This window comes from Nycticebus coucang, chromosome 12 (assembly GCF_027406575.1).
Source record: "Nycticebus coucang isolate mNycCou1 chromosome 12, mNycCou1.pri, whole genome shotgun sequence".
Taxonomy (NCBI): domain Eukaryota; kingdom Metazoa; phylum Chordata; class Mammalia; order Primates; family Lorisidae; genus Nycticebus; species Nycticebus coucang.
Window position 1 is genome coordinate 80,660,433 of NC_069791.1, and position 18,890 is coordinate 80,679,322.

The 18,890-nt window shown below is 43.3% G+C and overlaps 1 protein-coding gene across 1 annotated transcript in view; it reads right to left on the reverse strand.

The window, feature by feature from the left end:
* The window catches only part of VKORC1L1 (vitamin K epoxide reductase complex subunit 1 like 1), a 68,000-nt gene extending 58,300 nt beyond the window's left edge, over positions 1-9,700 (reverse strand). Inside the window, exon 1 of the mRNA XM_053555171.1 lies at positions 9,311-9,700. Within this exon, the coding sequence (XP_053411146.1) occupies positions 9,311-9,648 (338 nt within the window). The 5' untranslated portion in view covers positions 9,649-9,700. The remainder of the gene's footprint in view (positions 1-9,310) is intronic.
* Positions 9,701-18,890: the final 9,190 nt, after the last annotated feature.

An 18,890-nucleotide genomic window follows, 5' to 3' on the forward strand; every position in this document is an offset into this window, starting at 1 on the left:
TCAAATACAATGACTTTTTTTTTGCAGTTTTTGGCCGGGGCTGGGCTTGAACTCACCTCCGGTATATGGGTCCAGCGCCCTACTCCTTTGAGCCACAGGCGCTGCCCTACAATGATTTTAAGATCAATAATCAAAAGGCAGCAACAATAGTGCCCCTGAAGTTCTCCTAGAAATATTAATAAGATACTTTATAAATCATAATCTAATAGCTTTAAACTTTTTAAATAAAAGAACTGTTTTCTAAGTAAAATTTTATGTGGATCTACCATCTATCGGTGCATTTTAAAGCTCAGATTTATAACATTTATAACGAGAACAATAAATCTCTTGATGAACACAAACTTTAAATTATGGATGACTGGGGCAGTATCATGTCAAGTTAGTTTTGTTTGGATTGCATAGCATCAAGAAAAACCTGATTCACAGAGACGAGCAGATGCAAATTATAAGAATTTTTAATGCAAATGAGTTTGTTTTTTAAAACAGGACATCAATGCTATCTAAGGATTTAATTACACCTATCCAGAAGTCTAAGAAGTAGAACATTTCCAAATTAATTCTATAATAATATTAAGGAATGTGAATACTTGGTAATTGTAAATATTTTGGTAAAAAATAAAAATCTTAAAATATACACTAATAATGATATCAAGACATGCATAAGGCAGGCAGTCACATGTTATTACATAATGCAATGAGAGCTCTATTGTACTAAATTTGCTTATATAATTTTACATGAACAAACAAGTACTGGCCCAAATTTTTACAATACCAATGTAAGTCTTATTAATCAATAGCATTTTTTACAAGTCAAGTATATGCACAAAGTGAGTGAGAAATTCTATTCCAATGATTGTTATCCTGGGTATTGGCATTTTGGATAATTTAAATTTTCTTCCTTTTGCTTATTTTCCCCCAAAATATTCTAAATGCATTGCATCTTTTGCCTTTTTCATTTTTTTATTCTAAAATTATAATTACAAACCACAGAAATATGCAAATAAAAATGAACACGGAGGTCTCAAGCACCCTTTCACCCAACCTCTTCCAATATAAAACTTGTATAACTCTAGTATATTATCACAATCAGTAAACTAACCTTGGTATACTAGTGACTTTATTCTGATTTCACCAGTTTTATATACTGTGTGTGTAGTTCTGTGCAATTTTACCATATTTGTAGGTCTGTGTAATCAGTTGAGATACAGATCTCAACTGTTCCATCCCCAAAAGACTCCCTCATGCTACCTCTTTATAACCATGCCACCCCTTCCCACCCATTCCTAACTCCTAGTGTTATCCATCTCTACAGTTTTATTATTTCAATGTTATACACATGCAATCATACAGTTTGTAACCTTTTAAGACTGGCACTTCTTTTTCCACTCAGCATGAACTCCCTTGAGAAAACCTGGCAATACAAATCAGCAGTCTCAAATATGTTAAAATTTAGCATGATATATTCAAGTATATATAAATATTTGGTGTTTCAACATTTAAAATGTTAAAAAGTGAAGCAAATCCTAGTTTCACTAAGCAAGGATTCTGAGGAACAAATTCTGAAAACCGGTAATCCAATGCAAGTCTAATGCTGAGTAGCCCTTGCTTAGTTTGAATTTGGGGATTCACACTTTTCCCCTCCTTCCTATCTCCAGGTGCCTAGATCTGCTTTATGGTTCTTCCCTGGGCTGACCTGGTAAGTATTCCCCATAGCTCACCCCACAGCCTAACTGTTAGCTCCCGGGGGTGACAAATGCCAGGTCTTCACAGGGTTAGGCTTAGAAAACAAAGATTCCAGGAACTCCCTCTTAAACACCATGCCTTCACAGTTATGTTCTTGCTTTTCAGAAAGACTGTTTTAAACAGGTAAAAGATATAATGCAAACTCTGGGCTTTGTTCTGTCATACAAATATAAAAAATGGCACTACTACTTGCATAACTTTTTAAAAAAAATTTATGGGTAACACTACATCAATATCAGATCTAAGTGGAATTTCAAGTAGTGGTAAAGGGCTTGCACTCTTAAAATCAGTCATCTGCCACTGTGCTATCTGGATCAAATTTCCTTTACATTCTGTGTGTCTCAGTTTCTCATTTATAAAATGGTTATAAAAGTTACCTACCATGGATTGTTTAGAATATTGCCTAGCATATAATAAACATTATCTATAGTATTGAAAATTATTTCTGGGTGGCGCCTGTGGCTCAGTGAGTAGGGCACTGGCCCCATATTCTAAGGGTGGTGGGTTTGAACCTGGCCCCGGCCAAACTGCAACAAAAAAATAGCTGGGCATTGGGGTGGGCACCTGTAGTCCCAGCTACTCGAGAGGCTGAGGCATGAGAATCACCTAGCCCAAGAACTGGAGGTTGCCATGAGTTGTGACGCCACCGCACTCTATCGAGGGTGACAAAGTAAGATTCTGTCTCTTAAAAATAAAAAAATAAAAAGAACAATTATTTTTAATGCAGGGCAGTCCAGATTCACCTCTTTGTGGTATATCTTTAATCCCCTCGTACTCTGATTTCATACTGCTTCTGAAATTTCCATACCAAGAAACAATGGCAACATAAGCATTTCATTTATTTTTTTTTAATTATTTATTTATTTACTTATTTATTTTTTGCAGTTTTTTTTGGCCGGGGCTGGGTTTGAACCTGCCATCTCCGGTATATGGGGTCAGCACCCTATTCCTTGAGCCACAGGCGCTGCCCCGCATTTTATTTTTTTTAAAAAGAAAGGATATTTCTTTGCATTTTATTTCTTGAATTCATCTCGGTTAGTCAAAACTACTAGGACAAATTTTCTTTTACACACTGGCAGTTATTAACATCTCACTAAATATAAATATAAGCACTGAAAGTAGGATGGTAGTGGAAAGAATGCTAAGCAAAAAGCAGAATACACATCAGAATGTATATACCTTCATATTTTAAAAACTGGGAGAATATGGTCATATTTATGCTTGTATATGGATTAAATGGCTCTGGAAAGTTTTGTGACTGCCAATGGAGAGGGACAACTATATGTCTAAGGCAGACTTTTCACTGTACATGCTTTGTTATCTTTCAAATCTGAAGCAGTGAATGCACTACCTATATAAGAATTCAATTTTTACAACTGGAGGGGAGTGAGAAGATTAAACAAGTATTCTGGAAGCCAGACTTCTAGTCTCAATTTGCTACTACCTATGTTATCTTTGGTAAATCACTTAATTTCTGAGTTACAACTGGACAAAGCAAAGAGCAGTAAAAATGTCTAGGTTCTATTCTAATTATCTCACTGGGGGATAGTAAACAGATGGTACTTTTTTTTTTTTTTTTTTTTGTAGAGACAGAGTCTCACTGTAATGCCCTCTGGTAGAGTGCCGTGGCGTCACATGGCTCACAGCAACCTCTAACTCTTGGGCTTAGGCGATTCTCTTGCCTCAGCCTCCCAAGCAGCTGGGATTACAGGCGCCCGCCACAATGCCCGGCTATTTTTTTGTTAGTTTGGCTGGGGCTGGGTTTGAACCCACCATCCTCGGCATATGGGGCCGGAGCCCTACTCACTGAGCCACAGGCGCCGCCCAACAGATGGTACTTTTTTAACATATGGGAAAGGTACTAATCCAATATCTGGTAAAACAAGGGAACTTTGAGGGACTTAATAATTTTCTTTTTTTTTTTGTAGAGACAGAGTCTAACTTTATGGTCCTCGGTAGAGTGCCGTGGCCTCACACAGCTCACAGCAACCTCCAACTCCTGGGCCTAAGCGATTCTCTTGCCTCAGCCTCCCGAGTAGCTGGGACTACAGACACCCGCCACAACGCCCGGCTATTTTTTGGTTGCAGTTTGGCCGGGGCCGGGTTTGAACCCGCCACCCTCGGTATACGGGGCCGGCGCCCTACCGACTGAGCCACAGGCGCCGCCCAGGGACTTAATAATTTTCAAATGGCAGTCAACCCTCAAACAACATGGGTTTGAACTGCACTGAGTCCACTTACATATAGATCTTTTTCAACCAAACGAGGATGAGAAATAAAGTAGTTTCGAGATAAAAAACCTGTGTGTATGGAGGCCCAACTTTTTGTATATGCAGGTTCCCAAGGGCTGATGGTGGTAGGTTTGAGTATACAATATACAAGATAAGCAGGAGTCCTGAAACAAACACCCCACAAATAACCAAGGAACAACTTTACTTTTTTTTTTTTTTCTTTGCAGTTTTTGGCTGGGGCTAGGTTTGAATCCACCACCTCCGGCATATGGGCCCGGTGCCCTACTCCTTTGAGCCACAGGCGCCACCCCAACTTTACTATTTTTATGCAGTTTTAGGAACTACAGAATTGTCAGGCTTACTAACCTCTCAAGATCATTCGTACTATTCTTTTTTTTTTTTTTTTTTTTTTTTTATTGTTGGGGATTCATTGAGGGTACAATAAGCCAGTTACACTGATTGCAATTGTTAGGTAAAGTCCCTCTTGCAATCATGTCTTGCCCCCATAAAGTGTGACACACACTAAGGCCCCACCCTCCTCCCTCCATCCCTCTTTCTGCTTCCCCCCCCCATAAACTTAATTGTCATTAATTGTCCTCATATCAAGATTGAGTACATAGGATTCATGCTTCTCCATTTTTGTGATGCTTTACTAAGAATAATGTCTTCCACTTCCATCCAGGTTAATACGAAGGATGTAAAGTCTCCATTTTTTTTAATAGCTGAATAGTATTCCATGGTATACATATACCACAGCTTGTTAATCCATTCCTGGGTTGGTGGGCATTTTATTCTTATATAGCCATCCTTCTTTTTTTTTTTTTGTAGAGACAGAGTCTCACTTTACCGCCTTCAGTAGAGTGCCATGATGTCACAGGCCTCACAGCAACCTCTAGCTCTTGGGCTTCCGCGATTCTCCTGCCTCAGCCTCCCGAGCAGCTGGGATTACAGGCGCCTGCCACAACGCCCGGCTATTTTTTGGTTGCAGTTCAGCCGGGGCTGGGTTTGAACCCACCACCCTCGGTATATGGGGCCAGCGCCCTACTCATTGAGCCACGGGTGCCACCCGCCATCCTCCTTTGAATGGGCTTAGTATGTAGAAAGTACCTGTACATACATTCTGCATATATTCTTGTTTTTCTTGTACTACTTCTGAAATTGATAGAAGCGAACTTTAAGTCTATGCTATGCCCCAGAGTAAGCAAAAAAGTACATTACAAATGCAAAGGACTATATCTAAGAAACTTCTTAAAGGCATTTACTACCAGACACTGCAAACCAAAAAAAAGTAGCACCTCCAATAATGATAACAGCTATAACTGAGTTAATACCTTACTTCAGGTACGTACATGTATCATCTTTAATCCTAACATTCATCTGGCAAAGTGGGTTCTTTGAGACAGAGTCTCAAGATATTACCCTCAGTAGAGTGCCATAGCATCATAGCTCACAGCAACCTCCAACTCTTGGGCTCAAGCAAGCCTCTTGCCTCAGTTTTTCTATTTTTAGTAGAGAAGGGGTCTTGCTTTTGCTCAGGCTGGTTTTGAACTCATGAGCTCAAGTAATCCACCTGCCTTGGCCTCCCAGAGTGCTAGGATTACAGGTGTGAGTGCAGAGTGCAAAGTGGGTTTTAATATCCCTATTTAACGTAAGAAATTGAGGCTTCATGAGAATAAGTGACTAGCTTGATACCACAAGTCAAAGACATAGCAGAGCTATGCCACCCAGAGTCACTGGCTTTGATCTCAGGGCACCAAACCAAAGGGGCAGAGAGTGCCTACTTAATGTTGACTTGTAGGCTGGTACAGGCTCACAGCAGAGTTTTCAACAATTTCTGTAAAAATGGGGGAAATAAGAAGAAAATAAACTTTTCATTAAAGCGAAATGATTCAATTTAAAGATCTTTTATTCTGAGATTCTGTTCTTTCAAACTGAGTGAAAATATTCTTTTATTAAATGAAATGATGGTGATAGTAAGTACTGGTGTGAGTTACTGCTGCTGTCTTTATTGGTTATACTTAGTGGAATAAAGAAACTGCAATGCCTACTGCAATCTCCTAATTTGGGGGGAAATATTTCCTTTGAAATCTAAAAGTCTGAAATATTCCTTTACATAATTGTGCCTTCCAAAACACTAAAGGACTTTATATAGAAAAGACATGCCCCTCAAAACTCTCTCATTAAGCCTACCTTATTCTATCTGGATTAGGATAACTAAAGATTGAGAAATGAGAATGAAGTAAGTTTAAGCAATCCAAAATCACGAGTTAACACTGGATCCTGGAAGAGAACTTTCCTTAGGATCTTTTTCTTTTTTTTTTTTTTTGAGACAGAGTCTCACTTTGTCGCCCTTGGTAGAGTGCCGTGGCATCATATCTCACAGCAACCTCAAACTCTTGGGCTCAAGCAATCCTCTTGCCTCAGTCTCCCAAGTAGCTGGGACTGCAGGTGCCCAGTACAACACCCGGGTGGGTTTTTTTAGAGATGTGTCTCTCACTCTTGCTCAGGTTGGTCTTGAACTCCTGAACTCAAGCAACCCACCCGCCTCAGCCTCCCAGAGTACTAGAATTACAGGTGTGACCACAGGATCTTTTTCTTCTGTTAACTCTTCTTCACTTCTATTAACTGGAGCCTGAGCTCAACTTTTTCTTTATTTTTTTTTTGTAGAGATGGACTCTCACTGTACCGCCCTCAGGTAGAGTGCCATGACATCACACAGCTCACAGCAACCTCTAACTCTTGGGCTTAGGGGATTCTCTTGCCTCAGCCTCCCAAGCAGCTGGGACTACAGGCGCCCGCCACAACGCCTGGCTATTTTTTGTTGCAGTTTTGGCTGGGGCTGGATTTGAACCCGCCATCCTCAGCATATGGGGTCGGCGCTCTACTCACTGAGCCACAGGTGCCGCCCCAAACTTTTTCTTAAAAGAGTTACATCTTTGAATTTTACTGTACATGGCAGTCAATACTCGAAGGAACTAACCTGAAGTGTCCAATAATGAACTTCCATTTAAAGTATTTTTCTCCTTGATAAAATATAAACTTTTAATGATATTTACTCTACCCATTTCCCCCCACCAAAAAAATGAGTCTATAAATCAGATTTAGGCCACTTTAATTTCCAGGTTTCCATATCTCAAACAAAAAAATAAATATATGTGATTTCACAAGTAGTTTGTAATCAAGCTAATCAAACTGGATACGCTTCTTGAAACAATCTCATTGCATGTATGGCAAATAAGTTACTCATTCCTCTTATTAGCATATCTTTTTCTTACCTATCATCCTTTTGCAGGCATCAAAGTTAAAATATTTCATGTCAAAGCTTTACAATTATTTCACACATTACATTCACATTTAAAACTAAAAAGATATCTAGTTATTTTTAGTCTTACATATACTTTTACTATATTACTTGATCTTATGTGGAGCTTTATTTAAAAGGGGGGAAAAGCACAAAAACATGTCTCTTGCAGGACACAGAACTATAGAATTAGAGTCTAAACTTATTCGGTTCAAAAATACTACTTTTAAAGAAAAGTTAATTTTAAGAACTTAAGTATACAGTATTCTTTCCACATCCAAATGTTAAAAGGTCCATTAAATTTATTATAGATCATGTTTCCAAAAAAATCTAAATTGGTAATAATTCTCTCTAAATTCTGTATGTAACTAATATCAAATGTGTTATTTTTAGTTCTTTGTTTTTTAAATACTTAAGATGTGCCACTGCATAGTCTTTTCACTAGGTATTGATTCATTCAACTATACTTTGGGCACAAGGTACTTTTAAGTTTAAAAGTCCTTTCCAAAAGTGGAAAATAAAATAAAAATGTTCGCTCAGTCGTTCTCAAAGGATAACTGAGAGTCTAATAAGCCTATTAACTTAGTTCAAAATGACCAACAATAAATGTTGACCTTTTTGTAACACCAGTGTTTTTTCCAATGATATCCACATTTTAAATGCATTTCAAAATATATATAATACAGCCATAATGATAATTATTTCCCCTCTAAAAAGCGACAAGATTTTGGTTTAAGAGCTAGTGAAGATACGATATAGAGTAACTGGTTCATGAAAAAAGGCTAAATGGAATAGATTGGCACCCTGAAGTTTATAAACAATAGCAGGACAAATTCCCATGCTAGCTTGTTCACGTGTTCACGTAATCAACAATATGAAGGTTAAATAAACTAGTGAGCTATATATACGCTTCTGTCCCCCTACCAATTACCAATCAACACTAGGAGAAATTGCTCAAATGTAACTATTAACAAACATCAAACTATTAGGCATAATCTCTATTAAAAGTGCAACCTATCATTTTGAAATTATTTCTTTGACTTTTTCTATGTGTTTTAATGACTCCTCCCAATTAAAGCAACAGTTCTTTTAAAATGTAAAGTACGCCTTTTTTCAAAGTAACTTGCCTAGGAAAATTTAATGCATTAAAATAAACTTCAACAGACAAATCAATTACAACATGTTTAAAAAACTAAAATGATCAGTAAAACAAACTAATGGCTCCAGTTTAGCAAAGTGAGTATCTCATTACAGCAATCATCAACATTGAAAAGTCAACCTTCTGCCTGTAACACCATCACTACACATAAACGCACTCATCTTTTACTCAATTTAAGCTTAAACTAGACCCAAACTCAGATCGTTTCCCCCACCCGGGCACATAGAAATATCCGAGGGGAAATCCAAGAAATCAGATATGTTAAGTGCCAGTATCGTCTTCCACAGTAGGGTCAAATTCAGGCTTGCCCGCAAATGTCACCGTCTCAAGAAGTCTGCAAATTCTCACCAGCGCTACAAAGAGGCCTGACCACTGAAACACCTGTCCTAGCACCAGCAAGACAGTGGGAAATGCAACCCCCTTGAGTCCATGCCGGCCGCACAATCTCGGACTGTAGCGATCGGAGGACAAGACGTGGACACTGGCCTCAGAGATCCCTCTGACAGGGTCTCACACGCCTGGCTCGCTTCCCACGGCAAAAACCTGGAAACCTGTCAAGCCGGCCGACCCACCCTCCGAAAACCCCTAGCGCTCCTCCCCAGTCCGGCCGCAGCCTGCCCAACTGCGCCCGGTCCGCTCCGGCCTCCCGGCTGCACTCTGCCACCTCATCCCTCCTCGGCGGCCTCGCGGCCCCGCCACCTCCGCCAGGCGGCCTGGGCTCCGGCCGCCCCCCTCCCCGGCTCCGACCCGGGCGGTCCCTCTGCGGTCCAGTTCCCGCCGCCCCCCAGGCCCGAGCTCCCGCCGCGCGCTCCCCACCCCCAGCCTCCGCCCTCGCCCGCTCGGCCGCTCCCGGCCCACTCCTCCCAGTCCAGCTACCTGGAGGCAAGGGCGGCGGAGCACTTCACCCAGGGCCCCAGGTCGCAGAGGGCCCGGTGTTCGGGGTCCCGCTCCTTCTCCCGCTCCACGTGGTAGGCGTAGATGGAGAGCAGGATCCCGGCGGCGCACACTGCATACCGGGCCACCCGCTCCCACCGCGGCACCGACACTCTCAGCAGGACGGGCGCCGCCATCTTCCCCCCTCCGCCGCCGCCGCCGCCGCCTCCCTCCGCCTCCACCTCAGCCGCCGCCGCCCGTCGGGGCCCGACCCAGCCGCCGCCGCTGCTGCCACCGCCTCCGCCGCCGCCGCCACAGCCGCCGCCGCCGCCGCGCCCCATTGGCTCGGTCCTCTCCTCCGGGCCCCGCCCCCACAGGCGCGCGGCCCAACCGCCCCGTAAGGAGTGAGCTGGGAAGGGCGGGGAAGGCGCGCGCGGGCGCGGAGGGAGGGGGCGGAGCGCGCAACCGCCGAAAAGGCCGGACCCTCCCGCGGAGACCGAGGCGGGGCGGCGGGCGGGACTGAGGGGAGGGGAGGGGCGGGGCCAGAGCTGGAGGGGCGGAGCTAGAGGTAAAGGGCGGGGTAGTGCGCGGGAGGGAGACCTTAGGGGAGCGATGCAAAGAAATTTCCAGGATACCCCTGGAAAGCAGCTCTTGACAAGCCCTTGGCCCCTCCCCCTGGGGACGGCAATCAATTGCCATCCTTTTTTCCTTTTTTGTCGTTATCACTTGATATGTCTGACCCAATCCCGGAGCTCCGGAACCACGTTCCTATGACCTGATCTTTCCCACTGCCACTTCCAGGCACCTGTGTTCAATATGTGGAAAACTTTTTTTATATGAAAAATCATTTTTTAAATAAAAAACTATATTTCAAAAAATGATTTATGAAAAAATGATTTGTGTGACTTGAATTTGAGTTGGCTTACCATAATTCATATTACCATAGAAAAATGTAAAGATGAACCAAAAACTTAGAACCAAGAGAAAAAAGACATGTCAGAATAAAATGAAAGACCAGGAGTAAGAACACAGATAAGCAGGCCATAAGGGCTTGCACAGTTATTAAAATTGCGCCATAAGTTTGGCTGTGTGCTTCCTGGTGGCCAAGACTAAAAGAAAAACACATGTATGTGCTTCTCCCTGTCTCTGAGAAGAAACACAGTTTTGTTGGAGATTGTCAGCTTTGCACTCAAATTTTTCAGGAGCTTAATATGGTGATTTTCAATAATAAGCAATGTTCCTATATTAATTGTATATTGTTTGGTTAAAATTACCCCAAATTTAACAGCTTAAAACAAACAATAAACTTATTTTCTCAGTTTCTGTGGGAAACCCAGGAATCTGGGTGCAGTTTAACTGTGTCCTCTGGCTGGAGGTCATCTCAATGCTTGAGAATCCTCCTTCAAGTTCACCCTTTTGGATGCTGGCAGACCTCAGGTCCACCTCTCTGGCTGTTAGCTGGAGCTATGTTTCTTGCCACTTACACCTCTCCGAAAGAAGCAGCTGGCTTATCCCAGAGCAAAGATTGAGAGAAAGCAAGAGAGAGAGGGAGATACAATAGTCTTTTTTTTCTGTAACCTAATCTTGGAACTGACATCCCATTACTTTTACATTTTCTTTCTTTTTTTTTTTTTTGTAGAGACAGAGTCTCACTTTATGGCCCTGGGTAGAGTGCCATGGCATCACACAGCTCACAGCAACCTCCAACTCCTGGGCTTAAGCGATTCTCTTGCCTCAGCCTCCCGAGTAGCTGGGACTACAGGCGCCCGCCACAACGCCCAGCTATTTTTTGGTTGCAGTTCAGCCGAGGCCGGGTTTGAACCTGCCGCCCTCAGTATATGGGGCCGGGGCCTTACCAGCTGAGCCACAGGCACCGCCCTACTTTTACATTTTCTATAACAACTTAGAAGATAGTGCCCCTAGGTCCAGTCCATGATCAAAGGGAGAGGATTATACAAGGCATGAATACCAGGAGGGGGGGATTAATAGCTGTCTATCACAGTCCTCAAAGAGATCCCGACTGTAATTCCCTAATGGTTTTCATAGATCTAAGTGGATGGACTCCTACACTCTCTCTCCTTCTGAATTTCTTTACTCACTTATAAGATCTCTTGGTCATCTAGCTTCCGTCACTCACCATGTTTGCAAGGTTTATTCATGTTATTACACAAACAATTTATTTTATAACAATTGCTATGTGTAATAATGCAATAGTCCAGTTTATAAATGCAATTGTCCATTCTATGGATAACCACAATTTCATGTATCCCTTCTGCAATTGATAGACATTTGGTCCTTTTTTAGCTATTACACAAGTATATCTGCTATAAACATTCCTGAAACATCTTTTGGTGAACATAAGCACTCATTCCTATTGGGACTAACTAAATGAGTGTAATTACTGAGTGAGATAGTACTAACCTCTATTAACTCAGGTGCTCCAAGAAGCAGATACCAAGGTGGAATTTGATGTACAAAAGTTTAACAGGGGAAAGTTCCCGGGCAGGATAAATGAGAGAGGAAACAAGAGTAGGCATGAAGAATCTCCTGATGACAATGCAGGTCTGACAACTGTGGGAGCACTGCTGTCTCAGCCAGGCTGACAGGGAGCCCCAGAGCAGATTGTAAGGCCGGAATGGCCCTCATCTTTTGTGCCTCTGCCATGCACAATCATTGGTCAGGAACAGCCTGGGAACACTCATGCTAAGTGATCTACGTGAGCATGAACACTGCAGTAGACCCAAAGGTACAGCAGCTGAAGTCTCTTGGCCAACAACACTCCCTGCGGCAGGCTCTTGCAGTGAGCTCTGAGTAGGGTACTGCCACAGCCATCATGCTACAGTTTTCCAAAGTGGTTGTACCATTTAAACTCCTTCTAGCAACACATCAGAGTTCCTGTTATTCCACATCCTCGCCAAACCTTGGCATTGTCAGTGCTTTTCATTTAAGACATTTTGTTGGCTCTATAGAGAAATCTCACTGTGGTTTTAAAACTGTCTTTCCCGGGAGGCGCCTGTGGCTCAGTCAGTAGGGCGCCGGCCCCATATACCGAGGGTGGCGGGTTCAAACCCAGCCCCGGCCAAACTGCAACCAAAAAATAGCCGGGCGTTGTGGCGGGCATCTGTGGTCCCAGCTACTCGGGAGGCTGAGGCAAGAGAATCGCTTAAGCCCAGGAGTTGGAGGTTTATGTGAGCTGTGTGAGGCCACGGCATTCTACCAAGGGCCATAAAGTGAGACTCTGTCTCTACAAAAAAAACTGTCTTTCCCTGATAACTAATGAGTTAGAGCACTTTTCATTTATTTGCTTATCGACCACTTAGATCAGCGGTTCTCAACCTATGGGTTGTGACCCCCTTTTAACAATGAAAATACACTGTGGCATTAGGAAGGTTGAAAACCACTGACTTAGATGCTCTCCTTTGTGAAATGCCATTCAAGTCTTTTGCCCACTTTAACAAATAGATTGTCGGGCAGCGCTTGTGACTCAGTAGGTAGAACGCCAGCCCCATATGCCAAGGGTGGTGGGTTTGAACCCAGCCCTAGTCAAACTGCAACAATAACAACAAAAAAATAGGTTGTCTGTCTGTCTTATTGGTTTAAGAAGTTCTTTAAATATTCTGATACAAGTCCTTTGTCAGATACGTGTTTTGCAGACATTGTCTCCCATACTGTGGCCTGCCTTTCCTTGTCTTTATGCTACCTTTTTGCTGAACAGCAGAACAGACTTCTTTGAATTCTTCATATACATTCCACTACCTCTCACCTTGGAGCCTTCATTAAAAACTCCCACTTATCTACAGTTTAGATAGCTCTTTCTCCCCCATAGACTTTCTATTATAATAGCCAGGACTTCAGTGACATAGACCGGGCTCTCCAGAACAGGGACTCAGATCCCATCAGGACTCTCTCTCTCCATTTTCCTCCTTTATGTACTGGCTTTGTTCTTTCAAAGTGGCTTTTGTTTGTTTGTTTGTTTGTCCGTTTGTTGCAGTTGTTGTTGTTATAGCTGGCCCAGGCCGGGTTCAAACTTGCCAGCCTCGGTGTATGTGGACAGCACCCTACCCACTGAGCTATGTGCACCACCCTCAAACCAGCTTTTTGCAGAAGGAAGAGTGGCCCCAGAGCAGCTCCTGTGGCTCAGTGGGTATGGCGCCAGCCCCATATGCCGAGAGTGGTGGGTTCAAACCCAGCCCTGGCCAAACTGCAACAAAAAAATAGCCGGATGTTGTGGCAGGCACCTGAAGTCCCAGCTACTCACAAGGCTGAGGCAAGAGAATCACCTAAGCCCAGGAGTTGGAGGTTGCTGTGAGCTGTGTGACGCCATGGCACTCTACCGAGGGCAATAAAGTCAGACTCTGTCTCGATAAAAAAAAAACAACTAAAAAAAGAAAAGTGGCCCCAGTAGCTCTTACATCTTATAGCTCTATTTTCTTCTACCAAGAAGGGGCTACCTTTCCATAGGAGGAGGTCATTGCTTTGGGGCTGAGCTCCGACACTAGGCCCCAACAGACCAAACCAAAGTAGAGTCAATCACCCTAAAGTTCCATGTCATCAGTCCAAAAATTGAGTTGTTTACCTGATCTTTCAAGAAATCAGGAGAGGTTGGCTGGGTGCAGGTAGCTCACACCAGTAATCCTAGCACTCTGGGAGGCTGAGGCAGTTGGATTGCTTGAGCTCATGAATTCGAGACCACCCTGAACAAAAGCAAGACCCCCATCTCTACCAAAAATAGAAAAACTGAGGGAAGAGGATCGCTTGAGCACAAGAGTTGGAGGTTGCTGTGAACTGTGATGCCATGGCACTCTACCCAGGGCAACAGCTTGAGAGTCTGTCTCATAAAAAAAAAAAAGAAGAAGAAGAAGAAAGAAAAGGAGAAATCAGGAGAAGGACAATTGTTAAACTTCTAGACAGGCCAGTTTTAGCTGACACAATAAGGAAGTCCTCTCTGCTTTAACTCTTACAAGGAGGTGGGGTGCAGTGGTTCATGCCTTTAATCCTAGCACCCTAGGAGGCTGAGCTGAGAGGATCCCTTGAGCTCAGGAGTTCAAGACCAGCTTGAGCAAGAGACTCCTGTCTCTACTAAAAAAAAAGAAAAAATTAGCCAGGCATTATGGGGAGCACCTGTAGTCCTGGCTACTCCTACTCAGGAGGCTCACCTGAACCCAGGAGTTGAGATACCTTATAAAAACTGACTGCTCTGCCATGCACAGTAGAATACCTGATCTAAATCTTTAGATGAGATGCTGCCCAATTTATGAATCACTAATAAAATCAGTTAGATAAAACTAAATTTGTTTAAATTGTGTCTTTTGACATATCCTTTAATTCTGATGTAAAATATACTCTTAGCTACACAAAAAGAGTGCTGGGGATGCCGACCCCCACAGACCAACAGGTTAGATTCTACAAAGGACCAGTCCTCCCAAGAGAGAACTACTAGGCATGGTGGTTCAGACCTATAATCCAAGCACTTTGGGAGGCCAAGATGGGAGGATTGCTTGAAGTCAAGAGATCGAGACCAGCTTGAGCAAGAGTGAGACCCCCACTTCTACATAAAATAGAAAAATTAGCCAGATGTGGTGGTGTGCACCTGTAGTCCCAGCTACTGGGGAGGCTGAGGCAGGAGGATTGTTTGAGCCTAGGAGTTTGAGGTTGCACTGAGAGCTATGATGATGCCACTGTACTCCAGCCTGGAAAACAGAGACCCTGTCTCAAAAAGAAAAAAAGAAGAAGAAGGAAGGGGTAACTGGGCAGACAAAGCAGGAAGCTAATCCATTCATTTATTCACTTGTTCCACAAACATGATATTTATTGAGCACTACTTTGTACCAGGCACATTTGGAGGAGTTGGGCCACAGTGGAAACAATAATAAACCAGCCACAGATTTCACATTCCAGGAGGAAGCCAGATGAGGCTGTCCCTGTTGGGGGGTTCTCAGAGAAGATCCCTTGTCGCTGTACAGAAGAAGCTACTCAGCTCCCAGGTGGGTAAAACTGGTCATCAGCCTTTCTGTAGGGTCAGGTGTTAGCTAAGGCCTTCTGTGCCTGGTGAGCACAATTGTGAGAGGTCCTTTGTGCCAAGCCAAAAATCTAAAGTTCAAAATTTGGACATAGATGAAACCCTCACGACGTTACTGGTGGAAACATAATAAGGTGCAGCTGCTTGGAAAATAATGTGGCTGTTTCTCAAAGTGTTAAATAAAGGGTATGATCCAGCAATTCCACCCCTAGGTATATACCCAAGAGAACCGAAAACATCAGGGCGGCGCCTGTGGCTCAAGGAGTAGGGCACCGGTCCCATATGCCGGAGGTGGCGGGTTCAAACCTAGCCCCGGCCAAAAACCAAAAAAAAAAAAAAAAAAAAGAAAGAAAAGAGAACCGAAAACATCTGTCTACACAAAAAATTATACGTGAATATGCATAGCAGCATTATCTTTAATAGCCAAAAATACCCATCAGTTAGTAAATAGATAAACAAAATGTGGTATAGACATACAATGGAGTATTAGCCATAAAAAGGAACAAAATGCTGATCTTTGCTACTACGCGGATGAACCTTGCAAACATCATCCTAAGTGAAAGAAGCCAGATACAGACATAAAAGACCACATCTTGGAGGGTTCCATTTGTATGAAATGTCCAAAATAGGCAAATCTAGAGAGGGAAAGTAGACTGGTGATTGCCCTGGACTCTGAGGTAGGAGAGAATGGGGGAGTGATGGCTAATGGGTACAGTGTTTCTTTTCAGGATAACAAAAATGTTCTGGAATTAGATAGTGTTGATAGATGCACAACTCTGTGAATATCCTAAAAACTGCTAAGTTGCATAGTTCAAAAGGGCGAGTGTTAGATGGTATGTGAGTTATATGTCATTAAGCTATTATTCATTTATTTATTTATTTTTTATTATTATTATTATTTTTGCAGTTTTTGGCCGGGGCAGGCTTGAACCCGCCAACTCCAGCATATGGGGCCGGCGCCCTACTCTGTTCAGCCACAGGCACCTCCCTAAGCTATTATTTTTTAAATGTGTACATAGAGGAGCTTCTACATTGTAATTGCTCACTTAATGTCTGTCTCTCCACAAAGGCAGCAATGGGGTCTATCTTATTCCCAGTAGCTGGTGCAGTGCCTGACATAGTAACAGGTGCTCAAGAATTACTTGGTGAATGAGTGAATGAATGATACCAGCTTAAATGCCACCTCATTCAGGCAACCTCCATTCTGTGCTCTCAAAGACCCTCCCCCATTCCCTTTCACTAAGGGACAGACTCAGGCTGGCAGGGGTCTCCCCCAAGTTCCTCCCAGTTTCTGGGACCAGAATTCATGGCTGCAGCTCCATCCTCATTGCCTGTGCTAACTTCAAGGTCTTTCTTTCTTTGGCACCTAGTGGTATGCCTTTCTTCCTGCCAAGCTCAGTGATGTGTTTAACCTTTTTTCCCCCACTAGAATATTTTATTTCTGTATTTGCACTAAAAAGGAGATAGGTGATGCCTCAATTTACTACGCCCCAACCAGAAATCCAGAAAGGTTTCTACAAGCTTGTTCATGCCTCTAGGCTTGCTTTACTGACTTAGAATGCTGTGCTGCGAATTTTCTGGCAATGTTTTGGAAAAGATCACAGCAAGGATAGAGCAAGACCCTCGAGGTGTGACAGCTACTGACCAGAGATCTTTCTAGAGATTGAAAGATTCTCCGAGGCCTCCCAGGGTCCTTCCAGGAAAACAGCACTTACAGAGAACACCCTATTGAGAAGAGATAGATGTGTCATTTTCACATTCAAGGGATAATGAATTCTGCTATCATTTCATTATTGTCAGTACAGAGAAAATGCTCATCTTTTAAAAAACTGGATAAAGAATGGACTACTAAACATCCTCGGGGTATAGATGACCTGCGGACTAACCAGGCAGAGACGAGACCTCCACTGAGCACACATCTACATGCTAGATGCTTTTTTTCTTTTTTGAGACAAAGCCTCAAGCTGTGGCCCTGGGTAGAGTGCTGTAGCATCACAGCTCACAGCAACCTCCACCTCCTGGGCTCAAGCAATTCTCCTGCCTCTGCCTCCCAAGTAGCTGGGACTACAGGTGCCTGCCACAACATCAGGCTATTTTTTGCTTTCAGCCGTCCTTGTTGTTTGGCGGGTCTGGGGTTGGATTCGAACTCGCCAGCTCAGGTGTATATGGCTGGTGCCTTAGCCGCTTGAGCCATAGGCACCGAGCCATAGATGCTTTGTTATAGTTAACATTTATAAGATCTTTGCAAGGTAGATGCCATTATCTCCACTTTTCATCTTAGAAAAGTATGTCTCCTTTGGCTCAGTGCCTGTAGCTCAGCGGCCTGGGTGCCAGCCACGTATACCAGAGCTGGCAGGCTGGCGGGTTTGAACCCAGCCTGGATCTGCCAAACAACAATGGCAATAATAACCAATTCCTAACTTCTTGGGAGGCTGAGGCAAGAGAGTCACTTAAGCCCAAGAGTTTGAGGTTGCTGTGAGCTGTGATGCCACAGCACTCTACCAGGGCTGACATAGTGAGACTCTGTCTCAATAAAAAAAAAAAAAGAAAGAGAAAAAAGAAAAGTAAGTCTCTGAGGGTTAAGTGACTTGCACAATTACTTTAGGAGGTAGAGCTTCAAATAGCATTCAGGCCCATCTGAATCCAGTATTCCCCTCTTTCCACCACATGTGGCTCCCTCTGACAGACCACCATTCAATTGATATGATGTTCATTGTCAGAATGTAATGATTATTCTCCAGCCTGCCCCTTCTATTCAACTCTATCAGCATAACCAGGTGCCAGTCTTTCCTTGTTCCTGCCTCAAGGTGAAAAAAGAGGTGACTAGACTTCCCTGTAGTTTGCAGCAGGCTGGACCACAGGTTAAATCTTAAAATCTGCTGAAATGCCATCTGTACACTACTATCCTAAGGCCCCTGTGATGTGTCTCCACTGGAGTCTTTTCCTCCCAAGCTCCCTGAACCCCAGTGCTGGAGGCCTGACCACCAGCCCAAGCTTGGTCTCAGAGCTCAGTGGGAAGCCTGAAGCACGCAACTTCCCCAAAGCCTGCAAGTAGGCCTTACATCCCTGTCATCCTATTCTAAGCTCTTTGCCTGTATTAACTCATTTAATTTTGACAACTTTTGAGGTCGAAAGTATGGTTTTCTTGTTTTACAGATAAGAAAACTGAGGCTCAGAGAGGCAAAATAACCTGTCCCAAATCACACAGCTAACAAGCTGCAGAAGTAGGATTTAAGCTCCAGCCGTCTGACTCCCGATTCATGCGTTTAACCCCTGTACTATGAGCTAATCCACATAGAGGATTTGGGTTATTTTCCTCAGTATTTACCAGCATATAACATATATGTATAAAACCCTCAAGGACAGAGTTCTTTTTTTGTTAACCACTGTGTCAGCATCTAGAACAGGGCCTAACCACAGAGACCTTGGTAGAGTGCTGTGGCGTCATAGCTCACAGCAACTTCAAGCTCTGGGGTTCAAGTGATTCTTTTGCCTCAGCCTCCCAAGTAGCTGGGACTACAGGTACCTGCTACAATGCCCAGCTATTTCTTGGTTGTAGTTGTC